This window comes from Macaca nemestrina, chromosome 7 (genome assembly GCF_043159975.1).
Source record: "Macaca nemestrina isolate mMacNem1 chromosome 7, mMacNem.hap1, whole genome shotgun sequence".
Lineage (NCBI taxonomy): Eukaryota > Metazoa > Chordata > Mammalia > Primates > Cercopithecidae > Macaca > Macaca nemestrina.
The window spans coordinates 32250649-32277902 of NC_092131.1; the positions used below are offsets into that span (position 1 = coordinate 32250649).

The 27254-nt window shown below is 44.9% G+C and overlaps 1 protein-coding gene and 1 long non-coding RNA gene across 2 annotated transcripts in view; one reads left to right on the forward strand and one right to left on the reverse strand.

Moving 5' to 3' along the window:
* The window catches only part of LOC105495765 (FLVCR choline and putative heme transporter 2), a 71098-nt gene that overhangs the window by 10664 nt on the left and 33180 nt on the right, over positions 1-27254 (reverse strand). The window contains exons 2-5 of the mRNA XM_011765486.3: positions 16223-16364; positions 12412-12552; positions 3220-3287; positions 1883-1986 (exon numbers count right to left, since the gene is read on the reverse strand). Coding sequence (XP_011763788.2) covers positions 1883-1986; positions 3220-3287; positions 12412-12552; positions 16223-16364 — 455 coding nt within the window. The remainder of the gene's footprint in view (positions 1-1882; positions 1987-3219; positions 3288-12411; positions 12553-16222; positions 16365-27254) is intronic.
* LOC105495764 (uncharacterized) lies at positions 1944-21220 on the forward strand. Its single transcript, XR_011625717.1, has 4 exons — positions 1944-2076; positions 7659-7876; positions 20869-20967; positions 21109-21220. It is a non-coding gene; the product is annotated as an uncharacterized lncRNA (long non-coding RNA).

The window sequence follows — 27254 nt, forward strand, 5'->3', positions numbered from 1 at the left end:
CCACTGACCAGTTTAGAAAAAACTATTTGTAGTCCCAGCCTGAGACAAACAGACCTCACCACCCAATTTCCAACCTCCAAACCAAACTAGACAAATCTGGGAGCCTTAGAGTGGCAAGGACTGGCTCTGAAATGATGGGATCACAGAGCTCTCATCCCACTGAAAGTAGCCCTTTCTCTGCCTAGGTAGTGGCACAGGGAGAAAAATACCTTGTGCTGACCGCTGGATTTAGACATCACGTGACGCTAGGAACTGGTGACCTCCAGGTTCTGAAGAGGGATGAGAAAGTGTCCTTCCCAGTCCTCCCATTATCTTTTCTAATGCCTCTGAATCATCTGGCTGCCCACGTCCCAGCCCAGCCAACATTCCAATCCCTCCCTCCTCCTGCCACAGAGCAAGCCCTGGAAAAAAGGACACTGCTATTCAGTGGTTTGGGGATGGCCAGTCCTCACTGCTCTTGTGTCCGGCTGCAGCGAGCAACTAACAGATGGCAGCGATGAGACGGCGGCCAAGCCCCGCCAGCAGTAATTAGGCCGAGCCAGGCTCCTCGTCGCCACCTCCCTAGGGATGGTCTCAATTGGCCTTTGATGAGGGCAGCCAGAATGAGACCTGGTCTGACCAGAGCCTCACAGAAGCGGGTTTGTGTGGCAGAGAACAGGCCAGCCGCTGTCTGATACCTGCAGACACAGGGAACTTTGAAGGCCTTGACAGAGCAGCCGGGGACACTGCTCTGCCCAGCACAACACAGCCCAGGAGCTGCCCCACCAGCCAGTGCTAACTGAGTACCCAGTGAATGGGCAGCACTGGAAAATCACAAGGGCAGGATGTCGGGCTGCTGTTCGCCAGAGCATTTTCTCCAAGGCCAGCTGCTGAATGGAGGAACTCAGGCTGCTTTTCACAAATGCAGATTCTTCTGCTGATTTGGCATCCATGGGGTGGGTAGTGGCCTGGCATTCACTAAAACCTTTTAATTTTTTTTTTTTTTTTGAGCCAGGCTAGAGTGCAGTGGCGTGAACTCAGTTCACAACAACCTCCACCTCCTGGGTCAAGCGATCAGCGATCCTTCTACCTCAGCCTCCCAAGTAGCTGGGACTTCAGGTGTGTGCCATTATGCTTAGCTGGTTTTTGTATTTTTTGTAAAGATGGAGTTTCAGCATGTTGCCCAGGCTGGTTTTGAGCTCCTAGATTCAAGCAATCTGCCTGCCTCGGCCTCCCAAATCACTGGGATTACAGATGTGAGTCACTCTGCCTAGCCTGATAAAACCTTTTAATATAGCTCCAGGCTCTTAAAAAAGCACTGGGCATTCTATGTTACAATATTTACCAAATATTATGTTACAAAGTATGTTACAATATTTACCAACAAAGTATAAATAATTGCAAGATAATATACACTGCAAATTGGAGAAAGCTCAGAGCACCTTGGTTAACCCCATGGAGTCCAAAAGGTGCCATGAGAACAGGGCGGTGAAATCACCTCCTCCTCATCTCCACTCTTTGGGGTTTCCACAAACACTTCCCACTACTGAGATGTTTTTTTCCCATTCATTTTCATTTCTCCCTCCGCTACCGCTTTCACAAAGCTACTTAGAGAGTGGGGATGGGGAAGAGGACTATGCTAGGCCTTCAGGTCCAGTAGCTCTCATCTTCTTAAGATCCTGTGGGGATCCTATGGGATCTGTGGGATCCCCATAGAATCTTAAGAAGGGTATAGCTTCCTTCATTTGATAAATGAGGAAACTGAGGCTCAGAGAAGTCAAACTTGAATGACCTGCTTGGCCACTCAGGTCTCCAAACAATGACTTGGAGCCACATTGCTTATGAATATGTCATTTCAAAAAACAGGTCCCCAATTCTCAGTCCAAGAGGATGAGTCACTTACTTGTAGGTTTTGGACCTATCCAGCCAGATTCCTGAGATCACAGCCCCAAGCATTCCTGCAATGACGATGGTCAGGCCAATTCTTCCAGCATTCACTTCTTCCCCCTGGGGAAACCATAGCCCCAAAGATCACCCGGCGATGGGACAAGACTCGGGACAGAGAACAGTCACCATGGGGTGAAGGAACAAAGGCAGGTAACTCAGGCTCCATCAGAGTCAATATTCAGAATGTATCAGGACAAGATGGCCTATAAGAAGATGGCCTAGGAGAAAATTCTAGAATAACTACTCCTCCCAACAATATAACCCTGACTGTGTGTGCATGATATTGGATGCTGGAGTGACAGGGATGAACCAAATCTGTTCTTAGAACTACTTTTAGGCAAATTTTTTAAAAACCATAAACCTCACAGCAACTCTTCTATCTTATCTGTCGTTAATTCCATTTCACAGATGGGGAAATTAAAATATATATGTTAAAATTTCCATTCTTAGGTTTTTTTGAACTATCAATGCCAAGAGGAATGGAAAGATAATCGTTATATATTTTTGAGTGCTTACTATAAGCCAGGCACCATGCCTAAGGTTTTATATCGTTTCCTCATTTACTCCTCGCCATTCCCCATCATAAGTGTTAGGAGTCAGTCTTCTCCATTTTGCAGATGAAGAAACAGGCACAATGAGATTAACCTACTAGCCCAAGGTCACAAGGCATGTGTTAAGTTCAGAGCTAGGATCTGAACGCAGGCCTTTGAACTCCAAAACTAGAACACTTAGCCACATAGGCTACCACTTCTGCAAGTGTGAGAGCCTAGTCCTTTCAAAAGAAGGTTGGATCTCCCTATTCCTGACTCCAGGCCACTCAGTATTCCATTCCCAGCATCCAGCCCAGGCCTTGTGGGTTCTGGAAACATTTAAATTCAGAAATTTTTTTTACATATATTTGCCAACAGTGTTGCCAGGCACTATGCTGTATAATAAATACATGTATCATATATAATTATGTATATATACACAAGTGTCATTATTTACTCTCTGATCCTAAAAAGAATCTTGCAAGAAGTAATTATGCTTCTTTTGCAGAAAAAAAAAAAAGAGAGAGAGAGCTCAGAAACACTAACTAGCTTGTCACACTGTCAAGCCATCATACAGTTTAGTACCGCCAAAACTAGGGTTGAGATCCAGGGCCATCTCCCTTCAAATCCCATAAGCAAACCACTATATCACGCTACCTAGAACTGGGGGGAATGAAGACTTAAAAGTCATGCCAGGTTCTGCCAAGACAGACTTAGAAACTGTATCATCTTGAGGTCCAACATGCTTAGGGAACTCCCTTACCGGGTAGTGCCAGATCACCATGCGATTCAGCAGAGTGGACAAGGCATAAAAAGCACCAGCATTCAGACCTGAAGGAGGGAGTGAGAAATACAACATTAGGGTCAGCTTTCTTCCGGGCCATTGCTAACTTCTCCCCCAGCATCTGGGGGGTGGGCAGAAATCCTCATCCCACTGCCACTCTGAGCAGCATCCTCAGAGAAGAAAACACCAGGGAGGTCTGAGGCTACTCTGCAGTTTTCTCAAAGAAATACTTCAAAACAACCAAAAGTAACCATTTAACCTTCCCTTAGCCACACACTATTGCTCTCTGATCCCCTTAATTTGCCCTGGAAAATAGACTCTGTGGAGTATTACTCCCAGGGCAGAGTCATCTACATTCTTCTTAAGCATTGGGTAGATCTAAGGGGTGGTCAGTAGGACTCCTGGACACCCTCCTCCTCCTCCTGATGACCCTGCCCCTTCTTGAGGCTGCTCCAGACCTCTGACCTGACACCACTCCCTCTGCAGGTGGTTTCTCTCCTCTTTCTCCATTCCTTCTCCAACTTTCTTTGCTGATTCAATGTCACACAAAATCTATTACATGAAACTAGAAGAGACCCTAAAGAGCATTCAGTTGACTCTCCTACTTTACCAATTCATTCACCAAAGGAGCACCTAGAATATGCTGTGAAAGGCTGTATCTTTAGCCAATAAGGTCATTTGCCCAAAGCCATACAGCAAGTGAGTAGCTGAGACTGGAACTGACCCAAAGGAGCAAAGGCCTCCTGGCCTCCTTTCAATGGTGGTGATGGTGATGATGACAATGGCAGCTGCACATACCTATGAATTAGACACTTTATAACAACCCTAGAAAGTAGGTAGCATTATCATCACCATTTTAGAGATAACAAAGATGCGCACACAGTTAAAACAACAAATACAACCACTCCATAATGCCCACCGGGGGTCTTTCTAACGTTAACTAAACATTGAGGCTCACAGACTACCACCGGCACGCTCTATATTAGATTCACTTGGGAGGGTGTAAGTCAGGACACAGCTTGTGGGCAGGGCAGCCTCAGGAGTTCCTCTTCGATGGAACCAATCCATAGAACCCCAGTTCACACAGCCTTCCAGAAGCTACTCTCTTTCTGATGATGGCTAACATGCAAGGAAAGGTGAGTATGGCAACCACCCTAGCTTAATGCTCACAGGCGCCACCATTACTTGCAACAATTCTGTAGGCGTAGCTTCCAGGGGTCCCATAAGTGACAGGCCAGTGAAAAGAGTCATTGTACTCAGGGAAGCACAAAGAATGGCTTCCCACAAGAATGAATAAGTCTCCCTGTCCATTTGTATCACCAGAGGACATTTTTATCATAAGCAATGTTGCCTAAAGGTAGTTACACACTCCCTTTATCAGGTTCGCAGGGGGTAAAAGATACAAAGTTAAGCAAAGGTCAAATTCTCTTGCAAAATGGGAAATAATTTGTTTTGCAATCACACAGCTATTAAGTGATGGAGCTGGATTTGAACTCAGGCCGTGTGGCTCCAGAGTTCTTAATCACTCTGCTTTACATCCTCACAAAGCTGACTCTTGAATCAGATTTTCTCAGCTCAGGTCACTGAACAATTTCCTCATGTCCCAGCCTCTCCCAGTGGGTTACCCCAGGAATGCAACAAGGTTGGGCCCAATGCAGCCTCCTGAGCAGCACAGAGCCACAGTGGGCCAATAAACCCAGACATGTCCCCACATGTCACTACAACTGTCAGGCTGATGGTTGCAATGATCATGAGGCTCTCAGCAACATCTCATTCAAGCAGCATTCCCATCTAATCTTCATAGCACACACTCAGCCACTTAGAAAGTCCATTTCTGAGTCAAGAGGTCCCACGAGGAGACATTCCTGAAAAGCCAAGTGAGGCGGAGTATGGGAAGGAGAAGAAAGAAAACAGTCTCCTCCCCTCTTCCCATTAATTCCTCCCGCTCCTCTCTAAGCCTCTTGCCCTAGTCTGACACTGCAAAGGGTGAGGAATGTTCCAACTCAGGCTTAGCTTCAGGTGGAACAGTTGCTCTCCTAACTGGGATGAGCCAAGGAGGGCAGAATCCACAGAAAAAGGAAGGAAATTATCCAGAAGGACTGGGAGCAAAAAAAATATGTATATATACACCAATGCTTTCACTGGTCCTGATAAAGGTCTGGAGAACAGGGTGCTGAACGAGTTGACCTATACTGCTGCAGCTGAGTGGTTTTTCTGGGGCTCAGTGGTTTAGTGAAATAGTTTCCAAAGTGTGGTCTCTGTTCCACCCCAGACCTACTGCAGCAGAAACTCTGGGAGTGAGGCCCCCGGCAATCTGCATTTGAACAAGCCTCCCAGGTGATTCTGATCGTGCTCCAGGTGGAAGCACTGGCTCCCTAGAGCAGTGTGGTTAACCAACAGCCATCCCTGCTCCAGGCCAGACAGGAGACTGAACTGGGGTTAAAGGGGGGTGGGAGGGAAGGAAGAGCAGGGGTTCATCCTGGAAGGCTGCCAATCTGTTCCACTGTTTCTGCAGCCCCACCTTAGAGGAATCAGGAGCTTATGCATGTGTTCTGAATCCATCTTTGGTCTAGATGTCCCTCACCATATTGTCAAAGGTTGCCAGACATGGTTAACCAAGTCCACTCTACTGCCTAAACACAGGGGTTGAGCATTCCACACAGAAAGGCAGGAATGAAATGCATGCTCCTTCCTGTGTGAGTACCTCTTATAGGAGTACAGGTGACTGCATTCTATTCAGGTCTGATCATCCTCAGCAAGGTGAGCCTGCTGGGCCAGGGAAGAGAAAACGTCATCTCCCCTGAAAGCCTGGTCATTCCTGGAATCAGTCGCCTGGGAGAAGTGCCACTTACTGAGAAGGCAGGCTTTAGAGAGGCAGAAAGGACTCTGTCATCATTCTGAGTCTCTTTCTCTCCTTTGTCAAAAACAATGTTTTTCTTTGTAAAAAAATTTTTGGGGTCTCACTATGTTTACCAGGCTGGTCTTGAATTCCTGGCCTCAAACGATCCTCCCACTTTGGCCACCCAAAGTGCTGAGATTACAAGTGTGAGCTACCAAGCCCAGCCAATAACAGTTTTATTCAAACTGTGTTCCAGTGACTACTGACATTAGAAGTCCTTAAAGTTTAAAAATGCAGATTTTGAGGCCCTACCATAGACCTACTGAATCAGAATCTCTTGGAATGGGGCCCAGGAATCTGCATCTTCAGCAACTACAACAGTAAAACCCCAATGCACTTGTTAAAATGTCTGGAATTTGAGAATACATGGCCTTCAAGATGCAAAAGATCAGGGACCAGACCCAGGCTCCCAGGTGGTGGGGTTAACATGGAGGCAGCTGGGATGGGAAGGGGCTTCAAGACCCATCACACAGCTACCTCAGAGTTTCTCAACTCTGCTGCAAGTCAGAATTATCTGGAATGCTGGGAGAAAGCAGATTCCTAGGCCCCAAACCAGACTTTCTGAATTTGAATTTCCAGAAATCTATGTACACATTCAATCAATCACTCCAGGAGGTCCTGTCCTCAAGGAAGTCTGGGAAACACTGACCCCAGATCATATCTTTGGGTTTTGGTTATTCTGCATTTCCCTTTAGTTCTTGTTTTAAAGGGCCAGCCTGATCTTGACAAAGCTCCCAGGAATCCGGAGAAGGATTTTATGCCCACTCTTCAGCTAGGATTTTAGAGGGGGCATGAAGCCCCCTCCCTAGGCCCATGTAGGTGGAACAATGATAAAGCACTGAGAGCCCCAAGGGAAGGTGAACCTTGGGATACACAAGTCAAGACTTTGAGTTCAGATGCCAGAGGCATTGGAAGTTTATTCAGAAGCATGAATAATCTTGCTGGCGGCAAGGCTGGGGCATAACTATGGAAAAAGTATGCCCTTTGAGTATGCCATTTTCTAGAAGAGAAGCCTTTTCAACAATTCTTTTCAACAGGGCAGTTGTCATGCCATTGATCATAAGACATTAGAGGAGGCCATGTGAATGCAAGACTCAGAGACACAAAGAGAAGGTAGCCAGAGGAAGGTTCCCTTCTCCATCCCACCCCACCCCACCCTACTGTGAAACACACCAAAGACACTGTCAGACACGTGGAATTTCTGGTTCCCTGAGTCTTCCCGCATTGCCAAAGTTGAAGGAGAGAGGGAGGGTGTTTTACGGGCAGTTTCTTAATGATGTGATATTTCAGCAACATCAAACCCAAGCTCAACCCCTGCATCTCTTCCCCTCTAAACTGAATTGCCAGATTTCAAAAAAAAAAAAATAGCAAATAAATACATTTGTAATAAATAATAGTTCTTAGTTAAATATGCCACAAATATTGCATAAGACATATTTATATTAAAAGTATTTGTTGTTTATCTGAAATTCAAATTAACTGGATGATCTTTATTTTATCTCTCAACCCTACCTCTAAGAGTGTAGCCAGAAGTCTAGGGAAAAGCCAGCAACACTTGCCCCCTCGATTTACTCCAAGGCCTTCAATTATTGCTGCACCTCAGCTCTGAGCAGTTGACTCATCGGCTTGGAGAACCACTTGGAAAGCCACTGCAAATACAATACCACCAGCTGCAGGACAGTTACTCCTCCTCTTAGTGAAATCTGGTTTGGACCAAAGAAGCAATGCTGGAAATCAGTAAGTTTACCAATGCAATAGCATTGTAGTCTGGCAATGGCAGATTGGCAGTCTGGAGGCATGTCATGTCTTTATTCTCAACTGCATTAAAAGCTTTCACTTCCATTCAGAACACTCTAATGGGAAGTAAGTGTCATTACTGTTTTCTAGTGGGGGTGGAGAGTATTAAAGAGATGAAGGATGGGCAGCACAGATGGGTGAAGGTAGTACACTCAGTAACTGGCAGAGCTGACACCAAAACTCAGACCTCCCATTTCTTACGAGCCAGCTCTGAACTTACGAGTCTAGCACTCAAGGCTCTTAACCCAACACATGTCCAAGCATGTCCAATATATGTGCCTGTGAAATGCTGTTGCCTGTTTAATTCCCAGCCACATGCTCTTTAAATGCATATAATTCAGAGCTAAATATGAACACTACATGTACAATGTAAAAAGTATGAAGTATTTCATTCTTCAAAGCCCAATATGAAACTGCAAGGGGATTAGGAGGACTGGGGTAATTCCGGAGGATTTCAAAGCATCTAGTTGAATTGACAGAGGGCATTTTAGAAAATTATTTTTGTTGGGAGGCCGAGGCGGGCGGATCACCTGAGGTCAGGAGTTTGAGACCAGCCTGGCCCACATGGTGAAACCCTGTCTCTACTAAAAACAAAAATTCCCTGGGTGTGGTGGCAGGTACCTGTAATCCCAGCTACTCGGGAGGCTGAGTCAGGAGAATTGCTCAAACCTGGAAGGTGGAGGTTGCAGTGAGCTGAGATCATGCCACTGCACTCCAGCCTGGGTGACAGAGCAAGATTCTGTTAAAAAAAAAAAAAAAAAATTGTTTTTGTTTTTGTTTGTTTTAATTCAGAACAAACACAGTAGGAGAAGAAAGCAAAGATTAACAGTTGGAGTAAGTGCCTATAGCTCTTGCCCTATGGGCAAGAAACTAAATCTCTAGAGCCTCAGTTTCCTCATGTCTAAAATGAAACAAAGGGCTTATGTCATGGGTTAGTTTTGAAAATTTAATGAGATAATACATGTAAAGTAATTAACATGATTCTTCAATCAAAATTTTTTTCAAATCTGTGATTAAGTCTAAGAATCATTTTCTTTTTGGCAAAGAGCCCCACATGGACATCACATTCTCCAGAGTTTCCTTTCAACATTTTCAGCCAGCCTCTTGTTCACCCCAACTCTTATCCCCACTGCAGGCAGCTGCAATGTTAAGCAGTGCCATTGATTGTTTTCAACAAATGCCCTGGCAATAGGGCTTTTCCCATGAGCAAACTCCAAGTCAGGTCAAATAACGTGTCCTATGAACAGGGCTTTTCCGGGGACCTGCTAGGTAGGTCAAATAGTACTTCTCAGGGGTGGAGCACCAAATCGACTTTGCTCCCTCCAGTGGCTATGAGGCAGTTGGTTTGCACAGCTCCATGGCTATGAGGCTGCTGGATGTCACAGCCCCATGGCTGCAAGGCTGTAGCAGTCAAGGCTACTGCAGAGCCTGGGAGAAGGGGATTGGAATAGGGCAAGCGAAAACACAAGGCCCACTGTTCTTACTGATATTTAGCCATTTCTCTTGAATAAACGCTGCTTGGATTGTTGCACGTCATTTGTTTAAAGTTCTGAAAAAATTCATTTTGACATTTTTTGCCATTGTTCTTGTTTTTATAGAGGAGTGGATTTTCTAAGGTCCTTACTCCACCATTCAAGAAGTGCTTTCCTATTTATTTCCTGGGTTATCATTTTATCAAATAGATAAGGAAAAGTGTCCAGGAGTACAGGATTAAAACTACTCTGTCAGATTAAAGACCATGTGAGTAACCAGCCATGCGAGAGGAAGGAGGAGGAGTAGCTTTGCTCCCCACAGCATGGCCTAGGCTTGAGCCCCTCGAAGACCAGGAGTAACAATGTTCCTGGTACGTTTTGTCTGTTTCTTGTTCTCATGAGTCAGTGACCTGGCCCTAACACCAACAATCTCCAACACTGAGGACCATAGCCTTTGGAATGGGACCACTGCCCAGTTATCACCATTGTCACCATTTTCAGCCACAGAAAATATTTATGAAGTACTCATCTGCCCTAGAATCCCAGGTGGGCCTCAAATACCCTCTTGTTAGATGCAACAAGGTTTATGGTTGTCAGAGGTCAATGCACTCACAATATCTAACTCTAGCAAAAGTAAAAGCTCTTAGAGTCACGGAATCCTGAGTCTACAAAGGCCCCCAAAGGCCATCTGGTTTCACTATCCATCTTCAGCCTGAGATCCCCTACAACATTCCCACCAAGTGGTTAGTCCCATCTATGCTTGAATACTTCCCAGTGATGGGGAAACTGTAACTTCCTTAGTTGGACGTCTCTAAGCTTTGGAAACTTTGTCTTTGTTTTGCGGATGAATGGGGAGACATACTCAGAGAATTGAGAAACTGGAGGAAATGAGGAATGGAGGATCGAGATCTTGAAGACGAACCGGGTCATCTATGGCTATTCCAGATGAAAGGTCACCTAATTTCTATGTATGCCTGAAAAACAGGATTGCCCCTCTACCAGGATGAAGCCACCTCTTATCTAGTGTCTCAGCAAATAAACGCTTCAGTTGATATAAAATGTATTGATGAGCCTAAAATGAAACTCTGGAACAATTCTAGGAAGGACCATCAGCAATTATAGAACAGGCATTAAGAATGCAGATTTTGGCTGGGCGCAGTGGCTCACACCTGTAATCCCAGTACTTTTTGAGGCCGAGGCAGGCGGATCACCTGAGGCCAGGAGTTTGAGACCCCAGCCTGGCCAACATGACAAAACCCCAGCTCTACTAAAAATACAAAAATTAGTCGGGCATGGTGGTGCATGCCTGTAATCCCAGCTACTCGGGAGGCTGAGGCAGAAGAATTGCTTGAGCAGGGGAGGCAGAGGCTGCAGTGAGCCAAGATCGCACCACTATACTCCAGCGTGGGCAACGAGAGGAAAACTCTGTCTCAAAAAAAAAAAAAAAAAAAAAAAAAAAGAATGAGGCTTTGGAGTTAGACGAACTTGTATTTGAACTCTGGCCCTGCCACTTGAAAGTTGTGTGACCTTGGGCTAGTTATTTGACCACTCTGAGTTTAGTTTCCTCATCTGTTAAATAGGGATAATTTTAGTACCAACATCACGTAGGTGTACTGGAAGTTAAATAAAATCAGACATGAAAAGCACCTGGCACAGAGTAAGCACTGTTGTTGTTATAAAGCAATAGCGGCCGGGCGCGGTGGCTCAAGCCTGTAATCCCAGCACTTTGGGAGGCCGAGGCAGGTGGATCACGAGGTCAGGAGATCGAGACTATCCTGGCTAACATGGTGAAACCCCGTCTCTACTAAAAATACAAAAAACTAGCCCGGCGTGGTGGCGGGCGCCTGTAGTCTCAGCTACTTGGGAGGCTGAGGCCGGAGAATGGTGTGAACCCGGGAGGCGGAGCTTGCAGTGAGCCGAGATCACGCCACTGCACTCCAGCCTGGGAGACACAGTGAGACTCCGTCTCAAAAAAAAAAAAATAAATAAAAATAAAGCAATAGCTTTTGAGTCTGTAGGCAACATGAAGCTGTGGCCAACTGGGGTTTCACTAAGAATAAGTCATGTCAAACTAATTTCATTTCTTTGTTTCATATGGTTACTGTACATGTCACACATTTGCTAACTCTTGGTTTTAATCAAACTTTAACTGGTGGATTAAATGACCAAATGTAGGCTGAATAGCAATAAAGGTGGGTAGATATGTAGCAGCTTGAACTAAGGGTACTAACTAATAGACTGGCATTCAGCTGGAGGACACTCTTTAGTGGAATGCCATGAGGCTCTGCCTTTGCCCTTGTTCGATCCAACGATCTTATTACAGGTTTGAAAGAAGATACAGAAAACACCATGCTGGGAAAGAAAGCCAACACATTAGCATTAAGATTCCAATTTATCTTTCCAAGAGCCAAGCAAATGAAATGAAAGAGGGATGTTGTTGTACAATCAGATAAAATAGAAGTCAATTACAGGATGAGGGAGGACTGGCTGAGGAGTGACTGATGTGGCAAGACACATATATGCATGCATGCATTAACTAATTTATGAATTTAGTAACTACTCAAATAGTCACTTGAGGACAGTCACTGCTGAGGAACTATAAAGATGAAAAGCATAAATCCACAATCTTTGAGAGTTCAGTCTAATGGGGAAATAGACCGGCAAAATTTTTTTTTAATGACAGATGTTAAGGTGTATAAGGAATAGCATGGTAAGAGAGGGAAAGTTTTACCTACTACTGCTTTACAAAAGTGATACTGAGATGAGACTTGGAGGACCAACAGGCATTTGTCAGATAACCTGACGTGGGAAGAAATTATTTTCTAGGTGGACTTTACAGCACATGCAAAGGCCCTTGGGCATAGCTGGGTCCTCTGGATTGACCCTAGACAACAACTTTCCAAGCACATTTGGGCTTTGGAAAGAATAATATGTGAAGACACATCAGGCCTCTTGTCTAACATTTCCAGTTCTAATGCATTCCTAGACACATTGGCGCCTTACCGTAGGTGATGACAAGCAGCACGAAGTTGAGGTTTTTGAAGAGCTGGGCGATGGAACCTAAGTACGAGGCATCAGGAGAGGTCAAGGCATAGCTCAGGGATTGGGCCCTGCTGGGGGGATATTTAGGTTTCTCCTTGAACACTGAAAGGAAAAAAACAGAGATGGCTGGAATTTCCCATGGTCCCACCCCAGCAGAGCTGGTTCCACATGAGTGAAAGCTGCTCCATCATCTGAGAGGAGCTAAGACTCCCACAGGAAATATTAATTCTTCAATTAAACCCTTAACAGCCCTCTTCTTGAAGCTGCTTCTCATTGTTAGGCTGAGTGAATGGTCCTTTTATACTTTTTTTTCTTTTTCTTTTTCTTTTCGCTCTGTCACCCAGGCTGGAGTGCAGTGGCACCATCTTGGCTCACTGCAACCTCCACCTCCTGGGCTCAAGCCATTCTCCTATCTCAGCCCCCTGAGTAGCTGAGACTACAGGCATATGTGCCACCACACCTGGATAATTTTGTGTGTTTTTCATAGAGTCGGGGCTTTGCCATGTTGCCCGGGCTGGTCTCAAACTCCTAAGCTCAAGCAATTTGCCTGCCTCGGCCCCCCAAAGTGCTGGGATTACAGGCGTGAGCCACTGCACCTGGCCTGATTACTTTTTCCTTTTCTTTTCTTTTTTTTTTTTTTTTTTTGAGACGAAGTCTCGCTCTGCTGCCCAGGCTGGAGTGCAGTGGCATGATCTTCACTCACTGCAGCCTCCGCCTCCCAGGTTCAAGCGATTCTTGTGCCTCAGCCTCCTGAGTAGCTGGGACCATAGGCATACACCACCACCATGCCTGGCTAATATTTGTATTTTTAGTAGAGACGGGGTTTCGCTATGTGGGCTAGGCTGGTCTTGAACTCCTGACCTCAACTGATCCGCCCACCTTTGCCTCCCAAAGTGCTGGGATTACAGGAATGAGCCACCACGCCCAGCCCTGATTACTTTTTTTTAGTGACCTCTGGAAGGCTGAAATTATTGGACCTCTCAGGCAGTGTTCAAAGATCAAGGAAACTCATAATAACCAGCAAATAACATACCACAGAGAGCTGAAAAAACACACTAGCAACACAAAGCTAAAGCTTTGGGATTGGTGAGCCCAGTTAATGGCTTAGTGCCACAGCTCCTCCCAAGGGGAAAGGGACTATGTTGCCCATGCTTAGCACAGAGCATGGCATGCAGCAGCTGATAAATATTCCCTGAATAACTGAAAGGGGTCTTTTTCTGCAGGGAAAAAAAAAAAAAAATCTAGGGTCCATTCCTCGTTTCTCAAAGTCTGAATCAGACCTTTGCCTCATGATAGAAACAAGAAGATTAATACATGCTTCTCCATTGACTGTATTGATGGCCAGTCCATTTTCTAGAGGGCAGATCAGTTTAACTAGTTGTTTGGCTAAAGTGGTTCCCCTATTAAATCTAAATAAGTGGCCAGGAGTGGTGGCTCACTCCTATAATCCCAGCACTTTGGGAGACCAAGGCACGTGGATCTCTTGAGGTCAGGAGTTCAAGACTAGCCTGGCCAACATGGTAAAACATCGTGTCTACTAAAAATAGGCATGTTAAAACACTTTGTCTACTAAAAATACAAAAATTAGCCAGGCGTGGTAGCACACACCTGTAGTCCCAGCTACTCGGGAGGCTGAGGCAGGAGAATCACTTGAACCTGGGAGGCGGAGGTTGCAAGGTTGCAGTGCACCAAGATTGCACCACGTACTCCAGCCTGGGCTACAGAGTGAGACTCTGTATCAAAAGAAAAAGAGAAAAATTTCCAAATAAGCACCCTGTGGCCTCCTCCACACCCTAAAAGAATGTTCCTGAAAGGTCAGTAGACTGTCGCCACTTAGAGGAAGGCGTGGAAATGAAATTTACTCTCCTGGCAGATCAAAGGGGCCCTCCACCCAGAAAATGCCCTTGCACAGACTTCAGAGCCCTGCTTCCTCCTTCCATAGAAACTGTGCTGGATATTATAGTTGGGAGCCTCTCATCAATTGTCTTGCCTCTTCACCTTCCCTTCAATCGGGGGAAAGAATGCAAGGCAAAAAGTTTGCTTATCTTTACATCAGCAGGTGTTGGCTTAACGATTTGGCAACCTCGAACCAGAATTCAGATAAGATTTTTCAGGTCTTTACTCAATTAGCGACTATCCATCTGTGCTTGATAATAAAATGCCCAAACAGAAATGTCCTACCTCCAGATTTTCAACTGCAAAGGACCAGGCCCTCATCTGCTTGAGAATTTGGAGCTGGACATATAATTTGAAACTCAAAGTCTGGCTAAGAGGCCCATGGCTGTATCATTCTTCCCTGCTCTCATCCACAGCTCCCTTGCTTCTCACCTTACCAGGAACACCAAGGTCTCTGTCTAATACATTCTGCCAGCTTTTAAACCCATTAGACAGCCTTTCTCATCCTGGATTCTTGGCGGGGAACAACGCAATGAGAACGGTTGAATGAGGTACCCAATTATAGAACTGCTTGACTCTGGAGGTGGAGTCAGTAGGCAGGAATGAAACCTTTAACATGTGAGGTGGAACTTAAAGGTATTAGAAAGAAAGCTGGTTAACCTTTAGACGGGTGACTAACTGAAAATAAAAACCTCTGTCTTGCTGGTTCTAAATTTATCATAGCCCATATAATATCACCCAGCTGAGAAAAGGGGATGTAAATTTATCTTACCAAATACCTCAATCATTAAATGCACATGGATGTAAAATATTAACAGTAGTGGCCGGGTGTGGTGGCTCATGCCTGTAATTCCAGCACTTTGGGAGGCCGAGGCGGGTGGATCACTTGAGGTCAGGAGCTCCAGACCAGCCTGGCCAACATGGTGAAACCCCGTCTCTACTAAAAACACAAAAATCAGCTGGGCATGGTGACAGCCGCCTGTAATCTCAGCTACTCAAGAGGCTGAGGCGGAGAATCGCTTGAACCCAGGAGGCAGAGGTTGCAGAGAGCTGAGGTTGCGCCACTGCATTCCAGCCTGGGTGACAGAGCAAGACTCCATCTCCAAAAATAAATAACTAAATAAATAAATAAAACATTAACAGTAGTTATCTGAGGTTCGTGGTTGGGATTAACTTGTACAATGACAAGTTAATGGTCATTCCTTTCTCTATACTTTTTTGTATTTTCTAGATTTTTCTACAATAAGCATACATTACTCTTAAAATTTTTTAAAAAGCAGTAAAGAACTATGATCCTCAAGTATTTTCGGGTTAATCTATGAGATTATTAGTTTTATGGATCAATTTCAGTTTTGTTTTTTCAGAAATTTAGAATAGGGACATAGACAAGCTTAGACTTGAATCCCATCTCTGCCACTTACTAGCTATCTAATCTCGAATAGTTGATATAACTTCCCTTAAGTCTCATTTTTCTCTTTGTTAAATAGGACTGATAGTGGTACCTCACTGACAGGGTTGTTGAAGACTACATGAAATCAGACATGCTCAGTACAGTGCCTGTGATGGCCTAAGTGCTCAGTGGGTTTCATCAAGGGGACTAGCAGTCTCCCCATTACTTCCGATGAGGTAGGACTGGGAACTGGTTAATGACAATTAAACTTTTTCTTAGCCACTAACAAAGTGGATAGGACCAACTAGCATTGTGTCAGGACAACTGCCCAGGCTAAAACATTTGAAGACCATAAGAAGCCCAGACTCCAGTTTCTGTAAATATCCATGGTATTTCAGGGCATGTTCACACGGGTCCCACCAAGGTCAGCAGAGTCTCCCTGCCCCTTTGCCCCCTGCTGCCCCATCTGTCTACTAATGACCTTACCAATGAAGACAAGGATGAGGAGGAGAGTGGCCACACCTCCTATTATATAGAACATGATGCTGATGTGGTAGGCAAGCTTGTCCCGGTCTTCGACGTTGGGTACCAGAACAGGAGGGACCAAGAACCCAATCGCAATTCCAAGCTATAAGACAGAGACAACCAATCACGGTTATCAATGGCCAAGAGGTGACAACACAAATGTAAAGAGATTCCTAATAAGAAATCTAATTCCCAACTTCCAATCCTTCCTAACACCCATGCAGGGATTATTTCTCACCTCAAAACACCAGGAAAATGTTTCTTCTGACTGACAATTTGGCTTATACATCCTTCTGACCACCCTCACTATCAATGCCTGTTACAAGAATGTGTAATTGATGGTCTCAACGCAGGCTGGCTCTTCTCTAGCTGCAAACTGATGAATGATGGTTCCTCTACTCCCATATCTGGAGTAGAGTAAAATAACATTGTTTCCTTGTGCTACTCCAAATTTTAGTTTCACTGAATCTGTTAACCCAGAGCTGAGAGCCCAGCTGGGGAGAAATTCTATACCCTGCAAGCCCAAGAACTTGCATTCAGTAAGAGTTGGAAGCCTAAAGCTGTTATCACATTTACAAGCATGGAAGCTTCAGTTTATTGTGTGAATAACATAGTAACTTCTAAAGCATCTATAGTGTGAAGTCACACATAACTGCATAAATTCACACACACAGGAGATAGGCACCTAAAAAATGGCTGTAAACACACACACCCCCCCAACAAATTAAACCATTTCTTTTTTTTCTTTTCTTTCTTTCTTTCTCTTTTCTTTTCTTTTTTTTTTTTTTGAGACGGAGTCTCACTCTGTCACCCAGGCTGGAGTGCAGTGGTGCAATCTCGGTTCACTGCAACCTCCGCCTCCTGGGTTCAAGCAATTCTCCTGCTTCAGCCTCCCGAGTAGCTGGGACTACAGGCGTGCGCCACGCCTGGCTAATTTTTGTATTTTTAGTAGAGACGGGTTTCACCATGTCGGCCAGGATGGTCTCGATTTCTCCACCTTGTGATCCACCTGCCTCGGCCTCCCAAAGTGCTAAACCATTTCTTATCTGGGTTGGAATTCAAACTCCAGTGACCTGACCGATAACGAGTTGAGTGTTTCTGAGGTCAGAAAGACTTGGCCTCAGTACTGACTGGCTGTGATACAATTCGCAAAAGCCCTTCTGCTGCACATAATATTGAGGCGGAAATGGGAAAACAGCTTGTGAACTCAGGCAAGCTTCAAATTCCAAGAGTGAAGGAAGATAAGTAATTCCTTTGTCGTAAGGTCTCATTTTTCCTTTGTTGTACTTGAAAGAGCTATTGGTAAAGAAACAATTTGCTTTCGCTCCTCATTTTCACATCATCCATCAGCTGCCAATCTGCTGACCCCCTTGATGGGTTTTTCAATATGTCAGTTACAGTCATTCAAGATGTTTACTAGTGGTTCTCAGTTCTGGAATATTCACAAAAGTGATCACTCATAGTTTCTGTGTAGAACTCGTCATACCAATATGTAATCAATTAACCAAATGCATCTTTAAAACGTACTCTGCCAGATATTTTAGGAAGTACCAAGAGGTACAGGGTTCCTGCCTTCAAAGAGCTTAATAATCTATTAGCAGGAAAAATGTCAAAACAAAAATACAACAGATAACACAACTGGCCATATTTGTGGGTTAAAATGATAGAATATTACAGTTTGAAAGTTCATCTGTAATCCTCTATTATAATTACAAACCCAATAATTACAGGAGAAAACAAAAGCCAGGTGAGGTTAATTGAGCTCTGTGACTTGTTGAGGGTCACCCAGAGTTCTCGCAGAGTGGAAATGAGAAAGCAGATCTCCTGGCTTCTCTGGCCAGTGCATCCTGGGCCAGAAGCCTTGAGAAAGGCCCAGGCAGGCAGGCTTCTGCAGAAGAGAGGCCTCTTTTGTGTCCTTGGAGCTTTAGCTGATCCTTGGTCATACTGGTTTGTCAGAGTCAGGCTTCTCAACTGCTCATCTTCAAGACTTTAATTGAAGGTAAAAACCAGCCACAAGCAGAGGGGCAAATACAACCTTCTTCATAGCTGGGAAGCTGGGCCCACTCCAGCTCATATATGACCTTCTAAGTACTTTGGAGTTGGAGGTCTGGAAGTTAAGTAGAATCTCCCAAGGTCCCATTTGCAAGAGTGAGGAAAGATACGACACCATCTGAGGTTCTGTGACTCTTTCATTTCCAAAGGAAAATCAAAGCTCTGAGGTCCCAACACAGGATACTTTAATTCCCAGTTAATCTTCTGCCCCAATAAAGAAATCCTCCCAGCCGGTGTTACACTGTACGCCCTACTCCTCTGGGGCAGCTGGACTCTGTTCATTCCATCTGTACACTAAGCTTGAGGGAGTGCTATTCCACCCCAACTCCAGCTCTTAAGCCTTCCCCAGGCAGCAGGGTGGATGGGTGGGCCCTAGTAGTGGCCTACAGTAACCCCAGCTGGGCAGCAACACTGTCTCATGGTAACCTTTCTCAAGAAGGAAATTGGCTATGGAGGTACATTTATGCCCAGTGTGGAAAACCAAAACATAAGGATTAGAATGTAAGCTGCTTCCTCTTTTGTTTTTTCAAGACATATTTTTGTCCTGCTTCTTAAGAGCAGTGTTTAGGGAGAGTCTATTTCTAGTTCCTAGTTTATAAGTTTATAGGTCTGTCCTGTAGTTATGATGGATGGATGGATGGATGGATGGATGGATGGATGGATGGATGAGCAGATGAACATTGGTGGAAAATCCTGTCTACACAAAGCTAGGAATGACACATCTCCCTATTAAGGTCCAGGTTCTTTCTACATTGTACTCATAGTGGTAAGAAAAAAAAAATGTGTATGGGAAAGTAAGGAGAGGCTAGGATACCCTAGTGTATCTTGAGCATCTACTATGCACTGAATATGTAATACAATTCATCTTTTAATTTAACCCCAATAACTTTATTTATTTTTCATTAATTATTATTATTTTTTGAGACAGGGTCTCACTCTGTCACCCAGGCTGGAGCACAGTGGCACGATCTCAGTTCACTGCAACCTCCGCCGCCTCCCAGGTTCAAGTGATTCTCCTACCTCAGCCTCCCAAGTAGTTGGGATTACAGGCACCCACCACCATGCCTGGCTAATTTTTGTATTTTTAGTAGAGACAGGGTTTCCCCATGTTGGCCAGCCTGGTCTCAAATTCCTGACCTCAAGTGATCTGCCTGCCTCAGCGTCCCAAATTGTTGGGATTACAGGCGTGAGCCACTGCACCCAGCCTAACCCCAATAACTTTGTAACAACAAAAAAGAGAGAGAGGAAAAAAAAAAAAAAACAAAAACCTTCTGCTCAGCACCCTGTCCAGGGTCACACAGGCAGCTAGCAGAGGAGCTGGGCTCCTAAGCCAGTTCTGTCTATGTCAGAACCCAGGCTCACTTTGCTGCCTTCCATGAAATGTTGGTGTGATACTAGTCAACACAGAAGTCTACATTTTCATCCATTTGAGTTGTCATTCATTTGATAGGAAACCTCTGGGGTACAAATCAGAGACCTGGGGCCTGAATCAGTGAAACATTAATTTAAAATGTGGGAGAACGCTGCACCCGGAGCGTTTGGCACCTTTCCTGGAGACCCACCTTGGGAAGGCAGATGAATGAATGTCACTGCTAACTGGTTTTGAGTTGACTTACATCCCTGCACTTGTTCTAGTTTTATCATTCTCAACAAAACACAAAGTCATGGGCAAAATACAAAATTCATGGTCAAACCAAGTCACAGTCTTAGCTCTTCTGGAACTTACTTTTCAAAAATTAGGCTCTCTTCATTTTTACCTATTCTATAGCAGTATTTCCCAACCTTGTCCCTTAACAAACATCACCAGTACCAACCCCGTTGTTATCCCTGAGGTCTGAGATGGGTACTAAGTACCTGTATTTTCATATGCAGGCATCCCCATCATCATCAAGGGAGTTGAGGAGACACTGGCCTCTGGAAAAGTGTGGCTCATGCCTCCTAATAGTTTCCATGCAGCTCTGCTCCTAGCTATTTTCCATGATAGCCAGCCATCTTTGGAAAACGTGATCAGATCATGTACCTCTCCTGCTTAACACCCTGCAGTGACTTCTCCTTGCTTTAAATTAGAGATAAAAATCCGAAGCACAGCCACAAGGTTTTGCACATGGGCTCTGCCTAATGGTCTGACTCTTGTCATCAACTTGTTCCTCAGGACTTTGCTACACTGAGTTCCCTTCCGTCTTTCAAGTGACCACGGGGAGTTTGCACTGGCTCCCCTACCTGGATTAGAATGTCTCCCTGCTGTGTTTCAGCTAGTCAATGCAGATATCCTTCAGGTCTGAGTGCAAATCCTGCTTCCTCAGGAAGGTTGCTCTGATCCCTTACATGAGTTCGGTTTCCTGCAGGGGTAATTTTATATTTGTATGATCATTTAATGAACATCTGTCTTCCCAACCAGACTACAAGCTCCATGAGGGCAGGGCTCACACTGATCTCTCTGGAGCCTGGCACATGATAATACTCATCATAGTAAAACGTATGGAGCTTTACATGGAGTATCTCAAGCCTCATAACAACCTCAGAAAGAGGGGTCTAACATCGTCCCAATTTTACAGATGATGAGGCTGAGATGCAGGAAGGCTGACTGACTTGCCCAAGGTCACACAGCTCTAGGTAGCAAGGCTGGAGTTTTCAACACAGTGTTCCAAAGTGAGGTAAGCTTTATAACTATAGTTTACTTCATCCCAATAGAGGGCGTTTAACAAAAAATGTGATGAATGAAAGGATGGAGAGGCAGCCTGGGATATTTAATTTTAATTTTCTATTTTATTTTTGCCCTTTCTGCAAACTCAAAGGTGACCTCTAAATGCTACTGCAATGTCAGTAATCAGGAGCATTTCCAGAGCAAATGTCACAGGTAAAAACATGTCTATGTGGTCTGAGGGCCCTGGGTGACAGGGAGAAGCCATACTTTGAATGATGTGTCACTTGTGATTCTAGCTCTTGTATTTGGCAGAGCAAGAATAAAACCAGAAAATCATCAGGCTGCACCTGGGGTAAGATTTTCATACCCAACCCATTACACAACACAACACACATGCTATGCAGGCTGTGAGATCCACGGAACCACTGTTTCCTATCCGCTTCCACCATCCACTGTCCCTATTCACCATTCACAAAGCCCTCAGTCACAATTGAATCAGAACCCTAGCACACAGATGCCCTCCTAAATCCTACCTATTCATGGGGCCAGAATATGGCCAGGCCATTCAGGGAGGATCCCAGAGCTTCCACAAAAGGCAAGGCAAGGAGCTCTGTGTCCACACAGTGGTAAGGGCTTCAGTCCAAATGGAACAGAAAAAGAACCGGTAGTCCCCATCTGAGCCTCTTGCTGGGTCCCAGGCACCTCATCCTCTTGACCCAAGCCACTGGCAAGGTGGATCCTGCTCTTGTTAGGAGACAACCACCTCCATAAACAGGTTCTCGCCTACCGAAACTCATTCCTCTCCCAATGTGCACTGCTATTCAGACAAACGCAAGCCTACCCCTAGGGCTGGGCCCCAATTTGCTCAAGCCAATTGGCTCATTCCTCTCCCTTGGGCACAGTCATTGGGTATGGCTGGACATGTTCCCTTAGATTTCAGGTCTCTCAGGAGCTATCTTCCTAGTGCTGAGTCAAAAATGTCCCATACTTCATAAACATGTAAAATGCCATGTATCAAATAATAATAAAAATATACATATATATAATATATACAAAATAAACACATATAAAAATATTTTATATATATATATATATATCCCTTTATTGAGCCAGCAGCTTTCTTTGCACCAGGGTCCCTGAGGTTGAAGGCTTCCATCAAATTTGGTCTCTTCATGACCTAATCTGGGGCTTGCCTCATGCCCAGGCTATGTTACTTTTATTTTTTAAATTAAAAACAACTTTTTTTTGAGACGAAATCTTGCTCTGTCACCAGGCTGGAGTGCAGTGGCGCAATCTTGGCTCACTGCAACCTTCGCCTCCTGAGTTCAAGCAATTCTCCCGCCTCAGCCTCCCAAGTAGCTGGAACTACAGGATCATGCCACCATACCTGGCTGATTTTTTTACAATTTTTTGTGCAATTGGGGTCTCTCACTATGTTGCCTAGGCTGGTCTCAAGTGGTCCTCCCATCTCAGCTTCCCAAAATATTGAGATTACAGGCATTAAGCCACCGTACCTGGCCTTATGCTATTTTTAAATGAATCTCCCACTTCTTCTTTCTCCTTCAACATTCCTCAGAGACATCATCATATTAATATAGTGGTTAAAGGCTCAGTGTCAGGGGTCAGAAGGATCTCAATTCAAATCTCGACTCTACCAGTTACTAGAGCTTGACAAGTTAATTGACCTCTCTGTGTGTTTCCTAATCCACAAGAGGAAGAAAATACCATCTAGCTCATCAGGCTGAGGTTCACTCCCTGTCTGCAAGGTTGGCTCTTTCCCACACGCTCTCACACAGCAAGGTGACAGTCAGCAGAGGCCACTGGGACTCCCAAGATGCACTTGGTTTATTTGGGGAAGTCATACAAACCATCATCCTACCCTGGTTCTGCTTCACTTCCTTCTCTGGCTCCATCTGCGTGTCCTTCCTCAATTATCTTAGTCATCTTTGACTCTGCCCTCTTATATGCACTTCATCTCAGATCCTCCCAAACCCTTCTGCAAAGTTCTCCTTGAATCTGCCCTGTCCTGCTTCGGCCCTTTCTGCCTTTCTCCCAGGCAACTGTGATCTCTTCTTGCCCAACCTGCACAATGTACTCAGATCATGGTCCTCGGCATTGCATTGACCCCACCGTCCCTGCTCAAAGACCTTCAAGGTGTCAGTCCTCTCAGAGGAAGGAAGCAGGTGCAAACCCCTCAGCCACTGTTCTTGGCCATTGATTTGGTTTGGCTCTGTGTCCCCACCTAAATTTATCTCGAATTGTAATCCCCATGTGCCAAGGGAGGGGCCTGGTGGGAGGTGATTGGATCACGGGGGCAGTTTCTCCCATGGTATTCTCATGGTAGTAAGTTCTTACAAGACCTGATGGTTATAGAAATGTTTGACAGTTCCTCCTTCACATGCTCTCTCTCTTGCTCTCTTGCCTACCACCATGTAAGATGTGCCTGTTTCCCTTTCCACCATGATTGTAAGTTTCCTGAGGCCTCCCTAGCCATTTGGAACAGTGAATCAATTAAACCTCTTTTCTTTATAAATTACCTGGTCTCAAGCAGTTCTTTATCACAGCATGAAAACAGACTAATACAGCTGTCTTTGCTAGTTTCAACCTTCCTTTCCTGTCCCTTCTCTCCTGTATCCCTATAAATCCCCTATATTCCAGCCAGATTGAACAAGTCATGATTCCAACCTTTCCATCATCTTGTCTATCTATACCTTTATCCCAAGTTATTCCCTTTTTAATCTTTCAGAGCCCATCACCATGTGAATTCTCTTACAGAGCTTTCCTTGACAATCCTCACTACGTGTGATTGCCTTGCCCTAACTTCCTCTAATCTTTGGGTTGTCAGCCATTTTTCTGAAACTTGCTAGTCTGGTGCTTACTTAATACATGGGTGTTGAAAGAATGAGCCACAGTTAACTGGCATGTCAGGAAAGCACCATTGCCACTGCATATTTGTCATGTGAGCCCAGAACTGTGGAAAGATGTGGTTGGAAATTTAAGTCTAGACAAGGTTCTCAGAGAAAGTTTGCTACTTTAAGAAGCATGGTTGAGGATCCTTTTAAAATAAGAGCCTCACAAAAGATACATTGGTGTTCAATCTAGACTTCCACACATCGGATTACTGTAAGCTCATTAACCCAAATGAGCAATTTTAAAGCATTCAGTATGATGTTGTCCTCACCAAAGGATGTTTTACATGATACAGTGATTAGGTAAATGTGTATATCTACATACCTCTCTGCACACTAGCAATGATTTTATGGCCTAAAGATTAATCTGAAGTTAAGTTCACAGAGTAGGACAGCTGAGGAAAACTTCAGCTGCACAGACACCTTGTGAGAAAGTGTTACTATGTAAAGGGGCATGATGGGTTTGGATATTGTCCCCTCTAAAGCTCATGTTGAGGCTGGGTGCGGTGGGTCATGCCTATAATCCCAGCACTTTGGGAGGCCAAGGTGGGTGGATCACTTGAGATCAGGAGTTTGAGACCAGCCTGGCCAGCCTGGTGAAATCCCATCTCTACTAAAAATACAAAACTTAGCTGGGCATGGTGGTGTGCACCTGTAATCCCAGCTACTCAAGAGGCTGAGGCAGGAGAATCACTTGAACCCAGGAGGCAGAGATTGCAGTAAGCCAAGATGTGCCACTGCACTCCAGCCTGGGCAACAGAGCAAGAATCCATCTCAAAAAAAGAAAAAAGAAAAAGAAATCTCATGTTGAATTGTAATCTCCAGTGTTGGAGGTGGGGCCTGGTGGGAGGTGATTGGGTCATGGGGGCAGATTTCTCATGAATGAGTTAGTGCCATTCCCTTGGTGCTTGCCTTGTGATAAAGAGTTCTCCTAAGATCTGGCTGTTTAAACCTGTGTGGCATCTTCCCCTTCACTCTCTCTTGCTCCTGCTCTTGCCATGTGACACCCTAGCTCCACCATTGCCTTTCACCATGACTGGAAGCTTCCTGAGGCCCTGCCAGAAGCCAAGCAGATGCTGGCACTGTGCTTCCTGTACAGCCTGCAGAACCGTGAGCCAATTAAACCTCTTTTCTTTATATATCACCCAGCCTCAGATATTCGTTTATAGCAATCCAAAACGGACTAACACAAGCTCCATCTCCCAGGACGATGTCCACCTGAGGAATTATGTGGAAGTGACTTCCACACTCATTGCCCATCCCCACATAGTGCTGTGTGCAGACCACAAAGCTGGTACTATTTAGGCAAGTCAGCACACTCCAGTCCATAATTCTGTCGCTATAAATACTGCTCTCTACCCCTTGGCCAGCATCATTTAGATGTTTGTTTATACCTGCTAGTGAATAACTGATCTAGCAACATGGAGCATAAACAAGGACTCCAAGATCCCAAGTGGAAGAGACCAGGCTACAGTGAAGGCACTCTGCCAGGCAAGCTACCTTGGGACATGTGGTTGAGGTTTGGCACGGGGTCTTGGGATTGAGTCTATGGATGCCCCAAAAAGAAGCAAGGAGAGTCCAAGGTGGCTGCTGGGGCTGTGAGACACTGCAAAACTAAGAACCCACAGCTTGAGCTTAATCATGAGAATGAGCCCCCAGCACCCAGGAATGCCAGGCGGCTCCAAGGAAAATGCCACGGTAACCGATAATGTCTAGGCAAAGACTGCTCATATGACTGTTATTTGTGAAATCTCCAAATCCAAGACTTCTTTTGAAAAGGTCAACTCGGGATTAAGGAGGTGGCAGGCCTTCAGAGACAAAGACAATCTAAACAACCTCATTGAGTTGGTGGAAAATCACTCATGAAGAGAGTTTATGGATTTAAAGGCTAAGCTAAGATCTCTGAGAACTTCGGGAGTAGGGTCACAGCTGTCCAACTCCAGATTTCCTTAGAGCTCCCACCCCAGTCACAGGGTTTGTCCTGAAAGCTGTGGTTATGCTGGTAGCTTTTCCCGCCTTGACTCCTGGATTCCCTCAGTTCTTTTGAGGAAAGAGGTTAGGGAAATGCAGGAAGCAGCAGCTACTGAAATTAGGATAGCCTACAATCATTGATCCCTAGGGAAGATAATAATAGTGATGAGAGCTGATACACTGTGCTCAAAGCACTCTATAAATATATATACTCTTTGAATCATTTTATTTTTTAATTGTTAATTTTTTCCTTTGGGGGGCAACACTTCACTCCATAGAATAGAAGGAGTGCTCCCTTAATCTCTATATTAAAGTGGAGGAAACTGGCATTTAAGTAGCTTGCCCAAGGTCACATAACAGTAAGCGATGAGGCTGAACTTCCAGCTCTGGCCATCTGTACTAGTTTGTACTCTCATCCATTAGGTAAAGGTGCTGGTCTTAAATGTTATTCAAACCAGGAGGAAGGAGGGGAATATGTACTGAGTGTCTGCTATGTGCTAGACAGCATGCTAAAGGGTTTTTTTAACATGATATTTCATCTATGCCCTCACAACTACCCCCTGAAGTTGGCACCATCATCTCTGGTTTGGGGTGTTTTGTTTTGTTTTTTTTTTGAGACAAGGTCTCATTCTGTTGCCCAGGCTGGTACAGTGGTACGCTCTCAGCTCACTGAAGTCTCTACTTCCCGGGTTCAGGGAATCCTCTCACCTCAGCCTCCCAAGTAGCTGCGGCCACAGACGTGTGCCACCACGCCTGGCTAATTTTTTTTTGTATTTTTAGTAGAGACGGGGATTCACCATGTTGCCCAGGCTGGTGTCAAACTCTTGGGCTCAAGCAATTCACCCGCCTGGGCCTCCCAAAGTGCTAGGATTACAGGCATGGGCCACCGCACCTGGCCTCTGATTTGGTTTTTGCAGATGAGAAAGCCCCTGTAATTTGCCCGAGGTCAAAACAGCTTCTCCTGGCAAAACTGAGATTCAAACCCTTGGCTATCTGATGCCAAAGCCCTCAACGGACAAGTGAATGCCACAGAAGAGTGACTGCCCTCAAACACCCAACACTCCCTCCAGTATCATATGCTCCATTCTGTAGTTCAAATGTCCCCAAATATGTAGCTGTTGGAGGAAGCAAGGGTGAGAGGTGTCTCCAGCTACAGTTTGGTTTCTTTGCCACAGTTACACTTGATGAGTTTCTTGTTCTTACGTCATGCTTAGTTTTGTTTCTTTCTGTGTAGTGTGTTGTCTCCCAAACTAGACTGTTAGTACCTTGAGGACAGGGACATTGACTCACATTTGCTCATGTGACCCTTCCCCATACCACGTCTGACACAAGAACAGAGACGGCACTCAGGAAATATTTTCTGAATGAAGAAATGACTCTTAGAACTCTGCAGCTCAAACCTCACTCAAGTCGTTCC